At 46.1% G+C, this 19,500-nt stretch overlaps 2 protein-coding genes across 7 annotated transcripts in view; one reads left to right on the plus strand and one right to left on the minus strand.

Moving 5' to 3' along the window:
- The window catches only part of LOC130890474 (H-2 class I histocompatibility antigen, Q10 alpha chain-like), a 136,809-nt gene that overhangs the window by 74,180 nt on the left and 43,129 nt on the right, over nucleotides 1-19,500 (plus strand). The window lies entirely within an intron of this gene.
- The window catches only part of Trim39 (tripartite motif containing 39), a 95,416-nt gene continuing 89,961 nt past the window's right edge, over nucleotides 14,046-19,500 (minus strand). For 3 of the 6 annotated variants that reach the window (XM_057794385.1, XM_057794383.1, XM_057794384.1), the window contains exon 7: nucleotides 17,278-19,167. In XM_057794385.1, coding sequence (XP_057650368.1) covers nucleotides 18,620-19,167 — 548 coding nt within the window. In that variant the 3' untranslated portion in view covers nucleotides 17,278-18,619. Of the gene's footprint in view, nucleotides 14,170-14,308; nucleotides 14,435-15,822; nucleotides 15,906-15,978; nucleotides 16,080-16,158; nucleotides 16,570-17,277; nucleotides 19,168-19,500 lie in introns of those variants that run through there. The other 3 variants (XM_057794388.1, XM_057794387.1, XM_057794386.1) reach the window with 3 other exon arrangements.

A 19,500-nucleotide genomic window follows, 5' to 3' on the forward strand; every position in this document is an offset into this window, starting at 1 on the left:
TCTTATCTTTTTCTACTTTCTACTTCCCATAAAGATTATATCTATGTAAGTCTCTCTTAGTGTCCGCATTCTTGTCTAAGTTCTCTGGGATTGTGGTTTGTAGGCTGGCTTTCTTTGCTTTATGTTTAAAAACCACCTATGAGTGAGTACATGTGATAATTGTCTTTCTGTGTCTGGGTTACCTCACTCAAAATAATGTTTTCTAGCTCCATCCATTTGCCTGCAAAATTCAAGCTGTCGTTATTTTTTTTCTGCTGTCTAGTATTCCATTGTGTAAATGTGCCACTTTGTCCTTATCCATTCTTCGATTGAGGGGCATCTAGGTTGTTTCTAGGTTCTGGCTATGACAAACAAAGCTGCTATGAACATGGTTGAGCACATGTCCTTGTGGCATGATTGAGCATCTTTTGGATATATACCCAAAAGTGGTATTACTGGGTCTTGAGGAAGGTTGTTTCCTCATTTTCTGAGAAATGGCTACACTGACATCCAAAGGGGGCTGTACCAGCTTGCATTCGGACCAGCAATGCAGAAGTGCTCCCTTTTCCCCACAACCTCTCCAGCATAAGTTGTCATCAGTGTTTTTGATCTTGGCCATTCTTACAGGTGTAAGATGTAATCTGAGAATTGTTTTGATTTGCATTTCTCTGATCACTGAGGATGTTAAACATTTCCTTAAGTGTCTTTCAACCATTTCCGATTCCTCTGTTGAAAGTTCTCTGTTTAGGTCTGTACTTAATTTTTTTTTATTGGATTATGTGATCTTTTGGTGTCCAATTTCTTGAGTTCTTTGTATATTTTGGAGATCAGACCTCTGTCTGATGTGGGGTTGGTGAAGACCTTTTCCATTCTGTAGGCTGTCATTTTGTCTTGTTGAACATGTTTTTTGCTTTACAGAAGCTTTTCAGTTTCAGGAGGTCCCATTTATTAATTGTTTCTCTCGGTGTCTGTCATTCTGGGGTTCTATTTAGGAAGTGGTTCCCTGTGCCAAGCGTTCAAGTGTACTTCCCATTTTCTCTTCTATAAGGTTCAGTGTGGCTGGCTTTATGTTGAGGTCTTTGATCCATTTGGACTTGAATTTTGTGCATGGTGATAGATATGGGTCTATTTTCACTCTTCTACATGTTGATGTTCAGTTATGCCAGCACCATTTGTTAAATATACCTTGTTTTTTTCCATTTGATATTTTTTGCTTCTTTATCAAAGATCAGGTGTTTGAAGATGTGTGGATCGATATCCAGGTCTTCTATTCGGTTCCATTGGTCCTCCTGTCGGTTTTTATGCCGATACCAGACTGTTTTCAGTACTGTAGCTCTGTAGTAGAGTTTGTAGTCAGGGATTGTGATACCTCCAGAAGTTCTTTTATTGCATAGGATTGTTTTGGCTATCCTGGGTTTTTTGCTTTTTCGTATGAAATTGAGTACCATTCTTTCGAGGTCTTTGAAGAATTTTGCTGGGATTTTGATGGGCATTGCGTTGAAGCATTTGTATCTCTCTCTCTTTTTTTTTTTTTTTTTTTTTTTTGGTTTTTCGAGACAGGGTTTTTCTGTGGTTTTGGAGCCTGTCCTGGAACTAGCTCTTCTAGACCAGGCTGGTCTCGAACTCACAGAGATCCGCTTGCCTCTGCCTCCCGAGTGCTGGGATTAAAGGCGTGCGCCACCACTGCCTGGTGCGTTTGTATCTCTTAAACATGCTTTTTCTCTATTACAGTTTAATTTTCTCTGACTTGGATTGTTGCGTGGCAGAGAGGCTTATCCGGTGCAGAAACTTTTCAGTTACATCATCTCAGAGAGGTGTTTCTTCATTTCCCTGACTACCAAGGATGTTGTGTGTCTTTTCATGTCTCTATGGTTTTCTTCTCTCCTTTCCTCCCCCCCCCCCCCGTGTGTATGGTTTTCTGAATGTTCAATGCTCAGAAGAACATTGAGTTGAAAAACAAAATGCAGAATTTGGTCCCGAGCCCTACCCTCGCTTAGGAGTCCTCAAGACAGGAAGCTAAGAGTGAGGTGTGGCTGACTGTTGAGGTCAACTCCTTCCGCCTTCCTCTTCCAAGAACACAGAGTAACCGCTCCTCTTACCCCCCCTTTTTTAATCTCGGGGTTTCCTTACCTCTATACCCGCCAGGGTGATATAACATTGGGCGACCACTCACCCTGTGGTATCACATGCACTGAGTCCTGTAGCCCTGGTGGTCGCTACCCCCTACTCTACCCCTCCTCCCCCCAGGATTGGCTTGACCTCACTCTGCACTGGGTGTGTGATACATGGCCCCAGAAGACCAGGGGCTTCTGCTCAGGAGACCTGCCTAAATGTGCAGGAATCACCAGGCTGTACCCATCACATCCCAAATCTTGGGCAAAACCCAGGGTGAAGTCAGTTTCTCACACTCCAGGCTTCAGCGAGCTCCTTTGTAACTCCACACTACACTCTACCTACTGTGTACCACTTCGAGGGTCACCTCTGGTTCAGGGACACTAGCCTTGCAGGCATTCTGGTCAGAAAATGGCCAGGAGCTGGCAGGGCAGCTTTTTTGAATTTATATTACGGTTTAGTGCAGGTGTGCCAATGCATGCCTGTGTAGGTCCCAGGACCAATTGCAAGTCAGTTCCCTCCCTCCATTGCCTGGACGCCTGGATCGGAATCCTGGTCTCAGGCTTGGAGGCCAGCACCTACGCCCACCCAGCCATCTGTCTGGCATGCTATATCGTTTTTAAACTGCTGACTGCTTAGTACTTTTCTGATTCATTTTTAAAATTCAAATTGGGTAGTTTTTTGGTTTTTTACAATACGCTGCTAATGTTTCAGCAACAAGCTGGAGAGTCTTACTTCCCCTTTTCGGAGGCAGATTGGCCAAGCTCACATCCAGTAGTGACTAATGCTCTGTCTGCACTAGGCCCAGGCTGTCTCAATCTCACCTCATAGCTCCCAGGTTTGGTGATTGCAGAATGCAGCCCGTGGGAAAGGAGGCCTCTGTAGACCACAGTTTCCTGGAAGGGTTCTGTCTCCTCCGTGGAGCAGACTGGTTGTCGGCCCAGACTCCATTCTAGGTGAAGGACTAGGATGCCAGGACCAGCTTCCTCTGGTCCTGGGAAAGTAGAGATTTTTGGCCCATGGCTTCTGCACAGACCAACCTCGCCACCCTGTGCTACCTCTCATAGTGCCAGAGATGGTGGGGTGGTGTTGTTATCGGTTTATTTTTGTTTGTGTGTGTATGTGCGTGTGTATACGATGCCAAATGTACTTCCTGGGTTCTTCTTAAGCCTTATTACCCTGCCTACGCCTCCTTTACTGCTCAGCTTGTTCTGGATGCTTAAACGACAATTTAGGAAGGCACGCGTCTCCTTTTCATAGGGCTGTCAGTTCTCATTCAGCCTCTAGCTGTCTCTTGTCCTCCACTTTTCTGGGTCGGTAGCAGCGGCACCCCAGCCTCTCAGGTTCAAAAAACTCCCTGCACCTTTCAGCGGGGCTCGGCTGATTTCCCAAACTGTCTCTTCCGCCACAGGACCAAGGGTGTAGGGATTTGTTGAGGTCCTCAGGGCTGGCACTTCCGCAAGCCAGAGTCTTCCCCGCCCCACTCGCTCAGATTCAGGTCTGGAGAAAGGCTCGGTTTAAGAGTTGGGAGGTCCGGGCGGTGGTGGCGCACACCCTTAATCCCAGCACTCGGGAGGCAGAGGCAGGTGGATCTCTGTGAGTTCGAGACCAGCCTGGTCTACAAGAGCTAGTTCCAGGACAGGCTCCAAAACCACAGAGAAACCCTGTCTCGAAAAACCAAAAAAAAAAAAAAAGAGTTGGGAGGCTGATGCGCATAGTCACCCGGGAGGCAGGAACCCACTAGGGATCAAGTTACATTTCTCAGGACAAGCGCTTCAGATTTCTTTTGCTCTCTGCTCTTGGGGTTTCAGAGACTGCCAAACAGCCAAATGCAGGTTTGTATGTGAAAATCGTTTGCAGAAGCAGCCACTCGTGGGTCCCCTCAGGTACAGCAGCAGACACTGGGAAGATTGGAAACCCCTTACCTCCGTGCTGATAGAATGGATGCACAAAATAACAGCGAACGTAGACCCAAGCGTCCCCAGCACATCCTACATTCAGCTAATTGCAGAACAAACCAGCGCACCAGGCAGACGAACAACTCAATTCCACCTCAGTACCCTATTCTAGGAAAAAAAAAAGTCTCAATCCGTCTAGAAAAAGTCAAGAATATCTTTTTGCAAATTTCAGAAAAGTGGAAATGTTGAAGATGAAATAAGGAAACTGAAGGAGGGTGGGAAGGAGAGAAAGAAAATTACAGAAGAATCGGAGTGATGGCTCAGCGGTTAAGAACGAACACAACACTTCTGGCAACTTCAGCTGGCCGCTCACATGCGCGCACACAATTAAAAATAACACAAATAATTTAAAAAAGAAAAGAATATTACAGACGGGCATCTCCCCAGATTGCAGACACAATCTCTTTTTAAACTTTTTTTTTTTTTTTTTTTTTTTCGAGACAGGGTTTCTCTGTGGTTTTGGAGCCTGTCCTGGAACTAGCTCTTGTAGACCAGGCTGGTCTTGAACTCATAGAGATCCACCTGCCTCTGCCTCCCAAGTGCTGGGATTAAAGGCGTGCGCCACCACCGCCCGGCTCACAATCTCTTTTGAGAGCGTGTTTGGAGGTTCTAACTGAAGCGCGTAAGCTCGGTCCTCCTCTATTCCGGGAAGGTCGACTGAGAGCTCAGCTTCTGGAGGGATGTGGAGCTAGGAAGAAGGAAGAGGACCCCCGGCCCCCGTTCCCCACTTAGCCTTCTAGATCAGCTGAATCAACCAACCCTGGTGATCAGTGGGATGGCATGTTACAGCCAGTTCTTGCATCCACAAAAAAACTTTCTTAATTAAAAAAATTTAAAAAGAGTTGTGTGTGTGCGTGCTATGGCACACGTGTGGAGGACTGAGAACAACCTCGTGGAACCAGCTATCCCATCACCCTCCCGTGGATTCTGAACTTGTAGGGTAAAGCCCTTAACAAATTTAGTTTCTGCAGTCAATATAAAACCCAAACAAACAAAAGAATGGTAAAACAACTCACCCAACACACCTAAAATGAAGTGCGTGTAAACAGTAAATACATTTTTTTTTTTTTGAATTTTCGAGACAGGGTTTCTCTGTGGTTTTGGAGCCTGTCCTGGAATTAGCTCTTGTAGACCAGGCTGGTCTCGAACTCACAGAGATCCGCCTGCCTCTGCCTCCCAAGTGCTGGGATTAAAGGCATGCGCCACCACCGCCCGGCCAGTAAATACATTTTTACATCTTTCCAAAAATGTATTTTTTAAGATTTATTTTATTTGATATTTTGTATTGATAAGCATTTTGTTTGTGTGTATGTATGTACACTGTGTGCATGTTTGGAGCCAGTGGAGCCCAGTCGGTGATGTTTGAACTGGAACTGAAGTTATAGACAGTTGTGAGTCACTATTTCAGTTCTGGAAACCAAACCCAGGTCCTCTGCAAGAACAGTAAGCATAGCTGGGCAGCGGTGGCACACCCCTTTAATCCCAGCACTCGGGAGGCAGATCTCTGTGAGTTCGAGGCCAGCCTGGTCTACAAGAGCTAGTTCCAGGACAGGATCCAAAGCTACGGAGAAACCCTGTCTCAAAAAAGCCAAATTAAAAAAAAAAAAAGGAAACAATAAGTAGTCTGTTGGTTATAACTGCTGAGCCATCTCTCCGGCCCCTCAAAAACGAATACAAGACACGCGGTGGGAGGAAGCAAAGGAGACCTGAGGAAGCTGACCGCTGCAGAGACAGCAACTCTGCATTAATCACTTTCTGATGCTGTGATTAAAGCATCAGGACCCAGAGTGACTGGTGGAAGAAAGACTTTATTTTGGTTTCTGGTTCCAGAGGGAGGCATGACAACGGACCGCCAGAGCGTGCAGCTGAGCGCTTACATCTTCAGCCACAAACACTAAGGAGAGAACAAACCGGAAGTGGGTCGAGGCTATCAACTCTCAAAGCTTGCTCACAGTGCACAGTGACTTACTTCCTCCCGGAAAGCTGCAATCTAAAAGTTCCAGGATCAAATGCGTGAGAGCCTGTGGGAGGTGTCTACAGCAGGAAAGACCGTGAATGACGCAGAGACTTTCTCCAACCAGACACCACTTCCTATCATTCCCTAACCTTCAATAATACTATCATAGTAAGTCTCCATCAAGGGGCTAATGACGTCACAGACGTGCATGAGTGTCTTACCTGCATGTAAATATGTGTACTATGAGTGAGCCTGGTGCCCAAAGAGCTCAGAGGAGGTGTCAGAGCCTCAGAACTGGAGTTACAGATGGTTGTGAGTCACCATGTGGGTATGGGGAAATTGGACCTGGGTTCCTCTACAAGAGCAATAAAGTGCTGTTAATCACGGCCCATCTCTCCAAATCTAAGCTCTTTTTAAAAATTATCTTTTTTTTCTAAAAAAAAAAAAGAGTGCTCTTTTTTTTTTTTTTGGATTTATTTATTATGAATACAGCATTCTGTCTGCATGTTTGCCTGCAGGCCACAAGGGGGCACCAGAAATTTTTATAGATGGCTGTAGGCCACTGTGGGGTAGCTGGGAATCGAACTCAGGATCTCTGGAAGAATAGCTAGCCAGTGCTCGTCACATTTGAGCCATCCCTCCACACTCTAAAAAAAATTATCATCTTTTGTAGTAGGTTTCTACACATTTAGCTTTGGTTTATCTCCCCTGCCCTTGCCCCAACACCTCTCCTTGTTTGTTTGAGACAGTGTTTTGCTATGTAGTTCAGGGTGGCTGCAAATTAGTGATTCTACTCTCTTAGTCTCCAGAGTGCTTGGGTTATAGACTTGACCACCATGCCCATCTTGACGACCTAAGCCTTTTAATGAGTTTGATCAAATAGTGCTAGGAGTTATTAATTTTTATTTTATTATTTATCTATTATTATATAATATTTTATATTATATTTATATGTTATATATATTTTTCAGTCACCCGAAGAAATAAAAAATATATGTCCTTCAAAAACATAAATGTAGGGCTGAAGAGATGGCTCAGTGGTTAGGAGCATTTGCTGCTCTTCAGAGAACCTGAGTTTGACTCCCAGCACCCACCTTGGATGGATTATAACCATCTGCCTGTAACTCCAGCTCCAGGGAAGCCAACATCCTCTCCTGACTACGTTGGGGCACCCACACACATGTGGCAGACACACAGGTACATGCCAATAAAAGTATAAAATGAAATCTAAAATAAGTACAGAAATACAAAAAGTCTTTAGCTAATGAGGAAGCTTCAGTGTTTTTAGCACACACATACTCACAGCATGAACAGTGTGTTAATGCATTCACCCGGACTGCAATTTGCAAAAAATTGTATAAAATAATTAGAATTATTTTAATGACTTTATATAATTTATGCTTCTAGTATTGAAAATGATGTGAAGATGAAATATACAACATTGCAAATCTTAAAATATAGTGCTGACAATTAAAAATAAAACAAACAAACAAACAAAAAAAACCCAAACCGAACCTGAGACCAGACAGATGGCTCAGGAGTTAAGAACACTTGTTGATCTTGCAGTAGATCAGGGTTCCGGTGTCAATACCCACATCAAATGGCTCACGATTAACTATATAGTTTTAGGGTGTCTGGTACCCTCATCTGGCCTGCTTGGGCACATGAGCTCACATGGTACACATCGCTCAAACAAGCACACACATATACACATAAATATGATAAATAATTTTTTTTAAAACTTATCTTTTTTATATTTATTTATTATGTATACAATATTCTGTCTATGTGTATGCCTGCAGGCCACAAGAGGGCACCAGACCTCATTACAGATGGTTGTGAGCCACCATGTGGTTGCTGGGAATTGAACTCAGGACCTTTGGAAGAGCAGGCAATGCTCTTAACCTCTGAGCCATCTCTCCAGCCTGATAAATAAAACTTTTTAAAAAAGCAGTATAACCATGTCTTCAGTGTGATGGCATTTCCAGTGAGGATTAGATCACCAAGGCTCTGACCTCACGAATATTAACCCCTGGATGGTCTCACAATAAGATGGCATTATTGAGAGTTAGGGGATGGTAGGAAGTGGAAGTCACTGGAGGACACAGTTTGTTCTGGTCTCTTCCTGTACCTTTCTGGCCATCGTGATGACACTTTTCTGCCATGACAGATTAAAGTCTTTCAAACCTCGAGCCAAATTAAACCCTTCCAACCTCAGGAATTTTGTCACAGTGACCAGAAGTAAGAAATTCAGTATTTCTAAGGCTGGGTATGTTTTAGGGGTGTTTTATAAGAATCCACTATGCCATCCTTTTTTTTGCATGTTTGGTGTACATGTGTGTTCATGTATGTAGTGTGGATGCCCATGCCCATGTGTACCTATGCATGTGGAAACTGGACGGTGGTACTCACTGTCACTCACTCCTCAGGTGCCGCTGTCCACCTTCAAGGGTTTTGTTGTTGTTGTTTGTTTTAAACAGGTTCTATTTCTGACCCCAAACTTGTTGAGTAGGTAAGGTGCTGGCTGGCCAGTGAGATCCAGGGGTCCACCTGCCACAGATCTACCCAGCTCTGCCTCCCCAGGGCTAGGATTACAAATGTACTACCACACCTGGATTTTTATTTATTTATTATTTGTTTGTTTTTATTTGTTTACATGAATCCTGGGAACCAACTCCTCGTGATTTCAAGCCAAGTGCTTTACTGACTGAGCGGTCTTTCCAACCACTGTTTTGAATGTTTGTTCTTTGCATTGTGATTTTTCAGCAAAGAGTCAGGCAATTATCTTAAGGGTGAGCGACCTAGCAATGCAGACACATAAGAATACCACTTTATTAATTGTAGACATGTGGACACAGATGTGCTGGAGGCACTGATGGATTGTGGGAACATTAATTCAGATTTCACAATACACAGGACATGTCTTTTTCTCCTTATATGCCTCCTTTTAAATTTTTTAAAATTTAGTTTAAATGTAGTCATATAATTTCTCTTCCCTTTCCTCCCCCAAGTCCTCTCTTCCTCCAACTCCTCCTGTGCCCCTTAATCCCTCCCAAATAGATGGTTTCTTTTCTGATTATTATGATTTTTATTATAAACATATTTATGATTATTATTGTTGTCACACACACATTTAAACACATAAATATATAAATCCAACCTCTGGAGTGGAGCCCAGGACTGACCACTTTGTATTGAATAACCATTAGACAGTTCATCCCTGGGAAAGACTAATTCTCCCCTCTCAACAGTTTTTATTTGTTTATCGTCCCCCTTCCACATTAGAATGTCTGTTGGCTTTATCGTCGCTCGGGTCTTTTTTAGGCAGTCATATTGTTGATGTATCATGGTGTAGGCTCTCTGTCATTTCTTTTTTTTTTTTTTTCTATCTCTCTGTGTCATTTCTAAGAGACACGTTTCACGGATTTCCTGGTCCTCTGGAGTTGAGATCTTCCTTCCTCGACCACCCCAGTGTTCCCTGAGCCTTAAGTGCAGGAGCCTGTTGTGGATGTGTCTGTCCATTGGGGCCGGGAACCCCAAGGTCAGTTCTCTGCACTTTGGTCAGTTGTGGTTTTTATAATGATCTCTGTCTGCTGCAAAGAGAAACTGCTCACGAACCAGAGCTTGCCTTTTTAATGTGCTTTACTGTTATTACTCCCAATGTATTTATAATTGTTGATTGAATATCTTATATGCAACAGGATGGGGTGGCTCAATTTCTAACCTCAGCACTTAACAGGCAACCTGAGCAGGAGGCCACCATGAGTTCAAGGCCTCCCTGGACCAAATGAGTTTAGACCAACTGGGGCTACAGAGTGAAACCCTGTCTCAAAAAGCGTGCTCCACCCCCCTGCCACAAAGAAAAATCCTTACCTACTTTTCACTCTCTCCACATACAGTATTTGATACCGCCATGTGAGACGGTCAAAACCATAATTATTTCCTTTGTGGAGAATCCAATGTTCTGAATTCTGAGAAAGAGCAACATTTGATCCTTCTAACTTCTCCTGACAGTAATGATATCCATTTCCACCATCTCCCCCCTCTTCCTCCCTTTTCCCTCTGCATCCTTTAGTGCTAGACACTAACCCACAGTCTTGGTCATAAGAGCTTTACCACCGAGCAAAACAACTGCACCACGGACGTGGTTTTTCCTTTTCTTTTCTTCTTTTCTCCTTCTCCTTCAACTCTGTACCCCAGCTGTCCTGGACCTCACTGTAGCCCAGGGTGGCCTGAGAGATCTGCTGTCTCTGCCTCTTTTAATCTCTCTGTTACCACAACACCTGCTTTTTCTTTTTCTAAAAGAGATTTATTTGTTATGTATACAGTGTTCTGTCTGCATGTATGCCTACAGGCCAGAAGAGGGCAGCAGAGCTCATGACAAGTGTTTGTAAGCCATCATGTAATTGCTGGGAATTGAACGCAGGCTCTTAATAGGTGTTGTGAGGCTGGAGGGATGATGGCTCAGAGATTAAGAGTAAGAGCCATCGCTCAAGCCTCACAACACCTGTTTTTTTTTTTTTGTTTTTTTTTGTTTGTTTGTTTGTTTGTTTTTCTTTAAGCCAGCTTTTCAAAGTGAATAAATTTAGGTTTAGACAATGATCAGTTTTGTATAACTACTAAAAGTGTTCTTTCTTGATTGACTTAATTTAAATGGACGGATCTTGTTATCTTTTAGTTTTGAAAGGGCACACATCTCAAATGATTGAGTTTTCAGAGGCATTTGAGAGAACTATCAGACACCAGGAACTTGTTTTCATGTTTGGTGCAGGAAACCCAATTTTGCATGTCCTAACCTCCATCCTCCAGAGAGTTAGAACTTTTTTTTTTTTTTTTTTGAGGTAAGGTCTTGCTGTGGTCAAAGCTAGTATCGAACTCCCAAGTGCAACTGATTCTCCAGCCTCAGTCTCTTGAACAGCTGGGACTACAGTGCAGATCAGGTGTCAGGTTAAACCAAAGATTTACTTCTTGTCCTTGAAGTATTTATTTATTTATTTATTTATTTATTTATTTATTTTGGTTTTTCGAGACAGGGTTTCTCTGTGGTTTTGGAGCCTGTCCTGGAACTAGCTCTTGTAGACCAGGCTAGTCTCGAACTCACAGAGATCCGCCTGCCTCTGCCTCCCGAGTGCTGGGACTACTCCTTCATTTAAAACAGGAGGTTTGACCTAGGGAGTGGCTGCCTACAGACTTGGTTTAGGGTGGATTTGGTGGACATTCCTAACATCAAATGCTTTACTAAGGAAATCACGGCTTGATATCTCAAGTGCTGAAGCAAGTAACTGTCCTGCTCGTCCTTTGTGTCGTGCAAAGCATCTTCCGCCTTCTCCCCCACTTTTGTATTGGGGTATAAAAGCATATAAAAAATAAATGCGGGCGAATTCAGTATTCAGCATTCACCGAGTTGCCCTCCTGGTTCTCTCCTGTGTCTCTGTGTTTCTTTCATATCTCTGTGCCTCCTACCTAATGTTTCTAATCCACGCGCCTCTTACACTGGAATACAACCCTGCCATAGCTGGACGGCAACAGAAGTCACCCCAAAAGTGTGGCTTACAACAATGAGAGAACTATATCATGTGTATGTGTGAGAGCATGTACGTGCACCGTGTGTGTGCAAGAGCCCTAAGAGGTCAGAAGTCGTTAGATCCCAGAATTCTCCTGTTCTCATCCACCCCGCCTCTACTTCCTACCTGGCTACTGACCAAACAGCATTTTATTAAAATACAAGTAACAAATCTTTACAGGATACAAGATCATTGTCCCACAGCATATGGGCAATTGTGACTTACCATGTGGATGCTGGGAACCAAACCCTGGTCCAATGCAAAAGCAGCAAGTGCTTATAATGATAAAGCCAACTCTCCACCCTCTGGAGTCTACTCCTCCCGCTTCTCCCCCCTATGGAACTTGATCCTAATGATCTCCTACACAAGAGGAAATCTCTTGACTGAATCACAAAACCAAAACTCAAGCTTTCCTGCTCCTGTGCTGGGGATGCAGCTCGGTTGATAGAGCACTTGCTTAGCAAGCGCACGATCCTTGGTTCAATCCCCAGCACCGCATAGAAACCAAGCAATTTTGGTGAATGCATATAATCCCAGAACTGAGGCCAGAGGCTCAGAAGCTCAAAGCCATTAGTGCTTACATAGGAAGTTTGGGTTAATCTGGGCAAAAGACCCTAACAAATATTCTCTGGCTGTTATCCTATTTGGGGCATGTGGTGGTAATTTGATTAGGAACGGCCCCATAGACTCATGTGTTTGAGTGCTTGGGCCATAGAGGGTGGTGCTATTAGCAGGCATGGCCTTGTTGGAGGAAGTATGTCACTGTGGAAGGCGGGCTTTGAGGCCTGAAATGCTCAAGCTATGCCCAGTGTGGCACACAGCCTCCTGCTGCTGCCTTTGGATCAAGATGTAGACCTCTCAGTTCCTTTTCCAGCACCATGTCTGCCTGTACTGCCACCATGCTTCTCACCATGATGAGAATGAGCCAAACCTCTTAAACTGTAAGCCGGCCCCAATTCAATGTTTTCCTTTATAGGAGTTGTGATGGTCATGGGGTCTCCTCACAACAGAAACCCTGAGACAGGGCATGTTCCATTGTATGCTGTCACAGTGTGAGTGCACACACACACACACACACACAGAGTTGTCCATAGATTAGACTTAGTGTGCAAGAGCCAAGGGCCATCAGAATTGATTTTCTGGAGAAGCTGAAGAACATGACTCGAGGCACGAATGAGGTGTGCTTTTACAGCCCGTGTTCCTTATGGCTCTCAGCTGACCCAGCCGGCAGTCTCTAGAAATGGACTACCAAATACCATTGTCATCTACACACTACTTAGTACTTTTAGTGCCAATCATTTACTGACTTGTGGAGTCACTGGAGAGGCTGAGTGGGGAAAAAGGATCCAGCAGACGGTTACAACCATGGTCCCAGGAAACCGATAAACCCAGTGTTCTTGTCCTGGTACAGCCTCTTCCACGAGGAATCCGGCTTTGGAGATATGCCTTGCTTTGACAAATGGGAGATGAAGTTACTGGGTCTTCTGGAGCAGTTAGGCAACAGACTCCTTCAAAATTCCAAATGCAGAATCATTGTTGCTTAAGGCATACACTAGAGATTTTTGCTGGGCGGTGATGGTGCATATCTTTAATCCCAGCATTCCGAGGCAGAGGTAAGAGAATCTCTGTGAGTTTGAGGCCAGCCTGGTCTACAAGAGCTAGTTCCAGGACAGGCACCAAAGCTTCAGAGAAAACTTGCCTCGAAAAGCCAAAAAAAAAAAAAAAAAAAAAAAAATCAAGGCCAGCCTGATCTACAGAGTGACCTCCAGGACAGCCATGGCTAAACAAAGAAACTCTATCTTGAAAGAAAAAAAAAAAAAGACAAAAAAAAAAAAAAGATTTTTAAAAGCTGCATTCATAGGTAAATGCAACACAGGATTAAAGGTAAAAGGGAAGAAAACTTCACTCCCATGATAGTGAATTTTGTTTCTGTATGTCTGGGGGGGTCTGGGGGTACCATGATAGTCTGCAGCCAGCAAAGAAGTCAGTTCACAGATTGTGTCCTTGAGTAGCCTCTCCGCAGACATCAGACAAGACAGCTGAGTTTACTGTGGAGCCTATGTGAGCAAGCCGGCCATGCTTACCACCTTTCCCTGTTAGTCCGGACCTGAGCCATTTCCATTATGATTTTACAGAGGACAACTCTGAGACATGGGAAGGGCCAAGTCCGCGTATGCCCAGAGGATATGAACAGTGTCTGCCTCCCCATCTCAATAGTCGGAGCCGCCTCAACATGGAATCCACTAAGAAGGCACACGAGCATGTAAGGAATTTCCAGATATATCACTGTATTGAGGATGCAGGGGTGAAAAGGGCTGCTTAGGGGACCTAGTGGTGAATGGAAACTGGGAAGGACGGTGGAGTACAGAGATGTAAGGAGGTTACCATGACAACCCACCCCGCCTCGCACCCCCCCCAAAAAAAAGAGGAAAATAATAAAACCAGTTGAAATACCACAGAACAGACAGAAAGTCAAACAAAATTCAATCTTTATTTATCTGGGAAATGGTGAATTCGTCATTAGTGTTTGAAGCCTGAGGCTGCTTGTTCTCCTTAGGGAGGTGGGCTGTGTTTGGCAGGGGCTCTGATGGTCTGAAATCTAGACGATGGAGGAGAATCAGAGAATTAGTTTCCCAAGACTGTGGCACCCCTTACACAGATCAGGCTCACCCACCTTGCTTTTCAACCCTCCACTGTCCTTTCTCGGGACTCCCTCATCTTGCCCTGTCACTGCTCACCTGCCTGATTTTCCAGCTGGGCCTCAGGCCGGTCACCCCAGAGCAGATGCTTGGGGTCATTCAGGAACCGCTGGCTACGCTGGCACGTCAGGCAGGTCTGTACCGTCCAGCGCTGTCCCTTCAGGCCTGGGGTTGAAGTGGGGGGAAATAAGAGAGTGTCCACGCTTCTGAGAAAAAGGTCTTGCTTGCTGTTTTCTTCCACTGCCAATAGGAATTCTATCCCACCTGCATTTGGATTGCAAATTTGATATGTATGGGAGGCCCTGCATGAGCATCAATTCCTTGGAATTCTAAGATGACGTTCAAACTCTTTTTTTTTTTTTTTTGAGACAGGGTTTCTCTGTATAGCCTTGGCTGTCTGGGAAGTTGCTCTGTAGACCACACTAGCTATCCTCGAACTCAGAGATCCTCCTGCCTCTACCTCCCCAAGTGCTGGGATTAGAGATGTGCGCTACCACTGCCCTTAACAAGGTCTAGCTTCCCTCTCCAGTCTCACATTTTCTCCACCCTACTTACCTCACATCCCAGCCTTCTGGTCATTTTCTTGTATCACTGATTCTCTTTTCAAAATTCCTTATTTATACTTATTATTTATATTCTGTATATGTGTATGTGTGTGGACACAGGAGCACTCGTGTGGGTGTTACGTGTGGGACAGAAATCTAGTTTGGGGCGTCTTCCTTTATTATGTTCCACCATATCCTTGAGACAGGGTCTCTCACTGAACCTGGAGTCAGTGTTTTCAGTTAGACTGTCTGGCCAGAGAGACGCCAGACTCTGTGTGTCCTCACCTGGCCCCAAGGGGGGCTATCACATGGGTGCTGGGTCCTCATACTTGCATATCAAACACCTTAGCCACTGAACCATCTCCCGAGCCCCTTGACGGCAAGCAAGCTTGTGTGTGTTTGTGTGTTGTGTGTGTGTGCACGTGCGCGAATCCTAACCAATGTCTAGAGTTTCTGTCTGACTCTGTCTATCATGACATACTTACGTCCCTGCCACTGGTAGAAGTAACTTAGCAATCCATTCTCTTCCAATGCAAGCATTTAAAAATACTACTCTAGTAGCTGTGTGTGTGTGTGTGTGTGTGTTGTCTCACGCTTGTAATCCCGAACACAAGGGATGCTGAGGCAGGAGATGCCAATTTCGGCTGCAGTGACCCTGTGTCCAAAAACAGCAAAACCAAAACCAAAGAGAGGTTGTGTTTTTGTTTGAGACAGGGTCTCACTAAGCAACCCTGGCTGGTCTGGCTTGTGTAGGTCAGGATGGCCTTGAACTCATGGAGACCACCTGCTGCTACCTTCCAAGTGCTGGGATTAAAGGCGTGAACCACCACAACCCACTCAGTCGGTATTACTTAATGAATCTTAGAGATTAAATAATTTAAGTAAATAGGGTTGATTTTATTTGATTAAACTACAGAGTGTCACGTAGTCCAAATCAGCTAGCGAAAGCCTCCCCCTCCAGGGGGAAGGGGCTGCTGCCCACCACGGTGTCCCTGAGGCAGCACTCACGTCTCTGGCGCTGGGTGCAGGTGAGGCCCGGGATGAGGAGAGAGGAGCAGCCGCGACAGAGCGTCCTCTTCACCGAGGGGTCCCTGGGTGAGGAGGAGAGGCAGTGGGCACCCGCTCGCCCGCGCCCCTGGTTCCTCCCGCCGGCCCGTGCCTTACTGCCGCAGGACCAGCCGCTTCGCGATGGTCTTCTCCGTGTGGCAGTAAAACCTCGCCAGTGCCTGGTTCTCCGGGTTCTGCGAGAGGACGCAGTGTGCAGCCTGGGGACAGAGACGGCCACCCGGGTCACGCTGCGGCCGCAGCACCGGACTGCTGCCCACCGGGACCCCGCCGTCTTACCTGGTACAGAAAGCTGAGTCTCTGGAAGGCCTCCCGGTCCTTCACTGGGCCCGCCATGAGCGTCTGCCCCTCTTCCGGATGTCCCGCCCCGGGCACGTGCAAGGCCTGCTGGGAACTGTAGTTTCGGGCCGCGGCCCCACAGAGGCCCTTGTCAGGTACAGGACAACCTCACCCGCCCTGTGCGTTCTTCCCTGGGAGGCGGTCCTAGTGTGGTATTCCTTATCTATTTATTAGGTAGGGCCCAGCGCGGCTAAGGATCTTAAAATAGCGGAACATTTTCAGGACAAACGTATTATTTATGTATGGAGAGGATTGTGTGTGCAGTAGATACCAGCCTAGACTTTCTTACTCTCCTGAAGCCAAACAGACATCTGGAACAACAAAACAGGCAATGTCTAGCTTCGCGTTATATTTTTGTTAGACCAGCACTTGGGAGGTTGAGGTAGGATTGTCATAAATTACATGAGTCTGAACTGGCCACATGGCCAGACCCTGACTCAAAACCAAAAAGTAGGGGCTGGAGAGATGGCTCAGGGGTTAAGAGCACTGCCTGCTCTTCCAGAGGTCCTGAGTTCAATTCCCAGCAACCACATGGTGGCTCACAAACATCTGTAATGAGATCTGGTGCTCTCTTCTGGCCTGCAGGCAACCCACTGCATACATAATAAATAAATCTTAAAAAAATGAAACAAAAAGTACTGATGCCTGTGGGGCTTAAGGTGGAAAAGATTTTATCGTATTATGAGGGAGGACTTAGCTCCTAGCCCTCAGGAGGCACAGCTCTCTCCCACTTTTTTACTTATTAAAGAAGACGCCCGCTGTTACAGAACAGGCCATGTGGACAGTTTCTAGGGAGTCACAGATCTCTTCCTGTCTCAAGACTCCTGCCAGGATGGGCGGAAAGCCAGGCTTCCAGCTCAGAATAAGGCCGTTAGCTGAAACGTACCCTGGGCGGTGGTTTCCAAGGGCCTTCAGAGTCAAATGAGAGGAGTGTGTTAAAATGTAGACTCCTAGGCCCACCCAAAACTCCATTAAGGATGGAGGGTGAGACCCAAGAACATGTATTTTTCATACCCAGTGATTTTTTCACATAAGACCACTGCCAAATTACCACACAAACTCAGAGGTCACATCAGTGGATCCTTTGTTCCATATTTTGACCAACCAAATTATCTTGCCACAAAGAACCACAGTCAAGGCACAAAGGTAAGAAGAGAGTGGACAAAGTCCTGTTGAGGTGGGAGGAGAACTGAAGGCCCCCAGTGCAGCTTCTCGTCTGTCTTCTACAAAGATACCCAAGCAGCAGAAAATCCGGGTTGTTTGGTTTGGCATGCATCACATTACCTTTTGTGACAACGTATGTACCCTATTGGCTTTTATTTTGGCCTAACTTAAAATGGTTTCCATTCTCTGAACAAGGGAACGTCAAAGGGTGAAGGACAGCAACAGAAGCGAAGCTGTCTATCTGACCCTTTGCTACAACAAACCACCCTCTTCTACCCTGTTCTCGCGGGGTGAGAAAGACTCCATGACCGTTCTTCCTTCTGGCTCAGACACCTGAGCCAGTGGACAAGGCAAACAACTTGGGAATACCTACTTTTAACATTCTTTAAGGCCAGGGCTTTGGATAGACCCTTCTCTTCCTCTAGTATCTGACTCCTCTCCACGTCCCCTGGGAAAACAGTGCGAGGGCAAGCGTGTGTCCCGCAGGGCCGTTTCCATCTCACCTCCAGAAGGGAGAAAGGTGAGCCTACTTCTTGGAGACAACCAACTGCGGGGACAGGAATAACCAGGGTTGAGACCTGGTTCTCCTTTCTGCCCACCTTATCTTTCTCCCCAAATTCCAACCTCTGGCTAAACCTATGGGTAACGGTAACATTAACCTAAGAAAACAAAAGAAATCCCCATCTCCTTCATTCACTTCTAGAAATATCCCTTTAGCCTCTTCCCTGATCCTCCTTCTAACTTTAATGTCCAATCTCCGTCCTCAAAAGTCACTCAGCTTCTAGACTGATGACAGCAACTGTCAGTCATCTTTCCGACACAGAGGTATACAGATCCCTATGCGCTCCCACAAGGAACAAGGCTACTCTGAATCACAGAAGCCTTTTAAAGGTTTCTGTTTCCTGCATTTTAAGCAAGTTAAGACCCTTTCATATAGACTTTTTGTTTCTAGAAAGCCTTTTCTTTCCCAACCTGTCCTTGTGCAACAAGAAACCCGCTGGACACGGATTACGATCCCCTGGGAGCCTGTTCTCCCGCTACAGTAAGTAGGGACACTCCTCTGTGCTCTGCCACGCAGCCCAGTTCTGTCTTCACACAAACCATCCCAGAGACCAGGTGGTTTCTCAAGATGGCTCAGGACTGGAACCACGTAAACGCCAAGACATTCCAGCAGGTCACAGTATGGAAGACCCATCACTCTTGACCCTGCCTCACCCCAACTACGCTCTGTCTCCTGTCACTCCCAATCTGTCGGGGGCCTGATGGTAAGAGGTGCAGCATTCTTCCGACCAGCCCGGATCCCTGGGTAGAAGAGGGGCCAGAGTTTTTCAGTAAAAGTATCAGTGAAGGTGAAGATATGCGAGCGGTCTGTGACGTTGTAGAAAGACAGTGTGCCAGCCTCATAGTCTAGGAAGATGCCCACCCGCTTAGGTTTCACCTTGATGTGCAAAGGGGTGAAAGGTGTGGTGGTGGCTGCGTACTTGTCCCCATTCCACAGCCGGATGCGCCAGTAGCCGGTCTCGGGGAGTGGAGTCAGTTCGCCCTTTCTGCTCACAGAGTCCCGGCACACTCCCACTGCCCAGTGGGTCTTGTCGCCCACCTCCACCTCCCAGTAGTGTCGACCAGAGGTGAAGCCTTCAGTAGCCAAGACACAAGGGTAGAAAGTGAAACGCTGGGGCGTGTCAGGGAGGTCTCGGAGTCTTGTCTCCACAAACTTGACACTCTTCCGATCCTCTGACAGGACGAGGTTAGGATGCGCTGTCTCAGGGTCCAGGGTCACATCCGCTGGCGGGAGAAGCCAGAGTGGGGAGCTAGATGAGGATGGGAACAGCTAAACGTCCCTGCCTCGCTTTCCTCGCCTACCTACGCAAGGTTCCCAGAACACGGTGGGTGAGTCAACTAAACATCCCTGCCTCGCTCTCCTAGCTTACCTATACAAAGGCCCCCAGAACACGGTGGGCGAGTTAACTAAACATCCCTGCCTTGCTCTCCTAGCCTACCTATACAAAGCCTGGCCCCTGAAAGGCCCCCAGAACACGGTGGGTGAGTCAACTAAACGTCCCTGCCTCGCTCTCCTAGCCTACCTATACAAAGGCCCCCAGAACATGGCGGGTGAGT

This window comes from Chionomys nivalis, chromosome 19 (genome assembly GCF_950005125.1).
Source record: "Chionomys nivalis chromosome 19, mChiNiv1.1, whole genome shotgun sequence".
In the NCBI taxonomy this organism is placed as follows: domain Eukaryota; kingdom Metazoa; phylum Chordata; class Mammalia; order Rodentia; family Cricetidae; genus Chionomys; species Chionomys nivalis.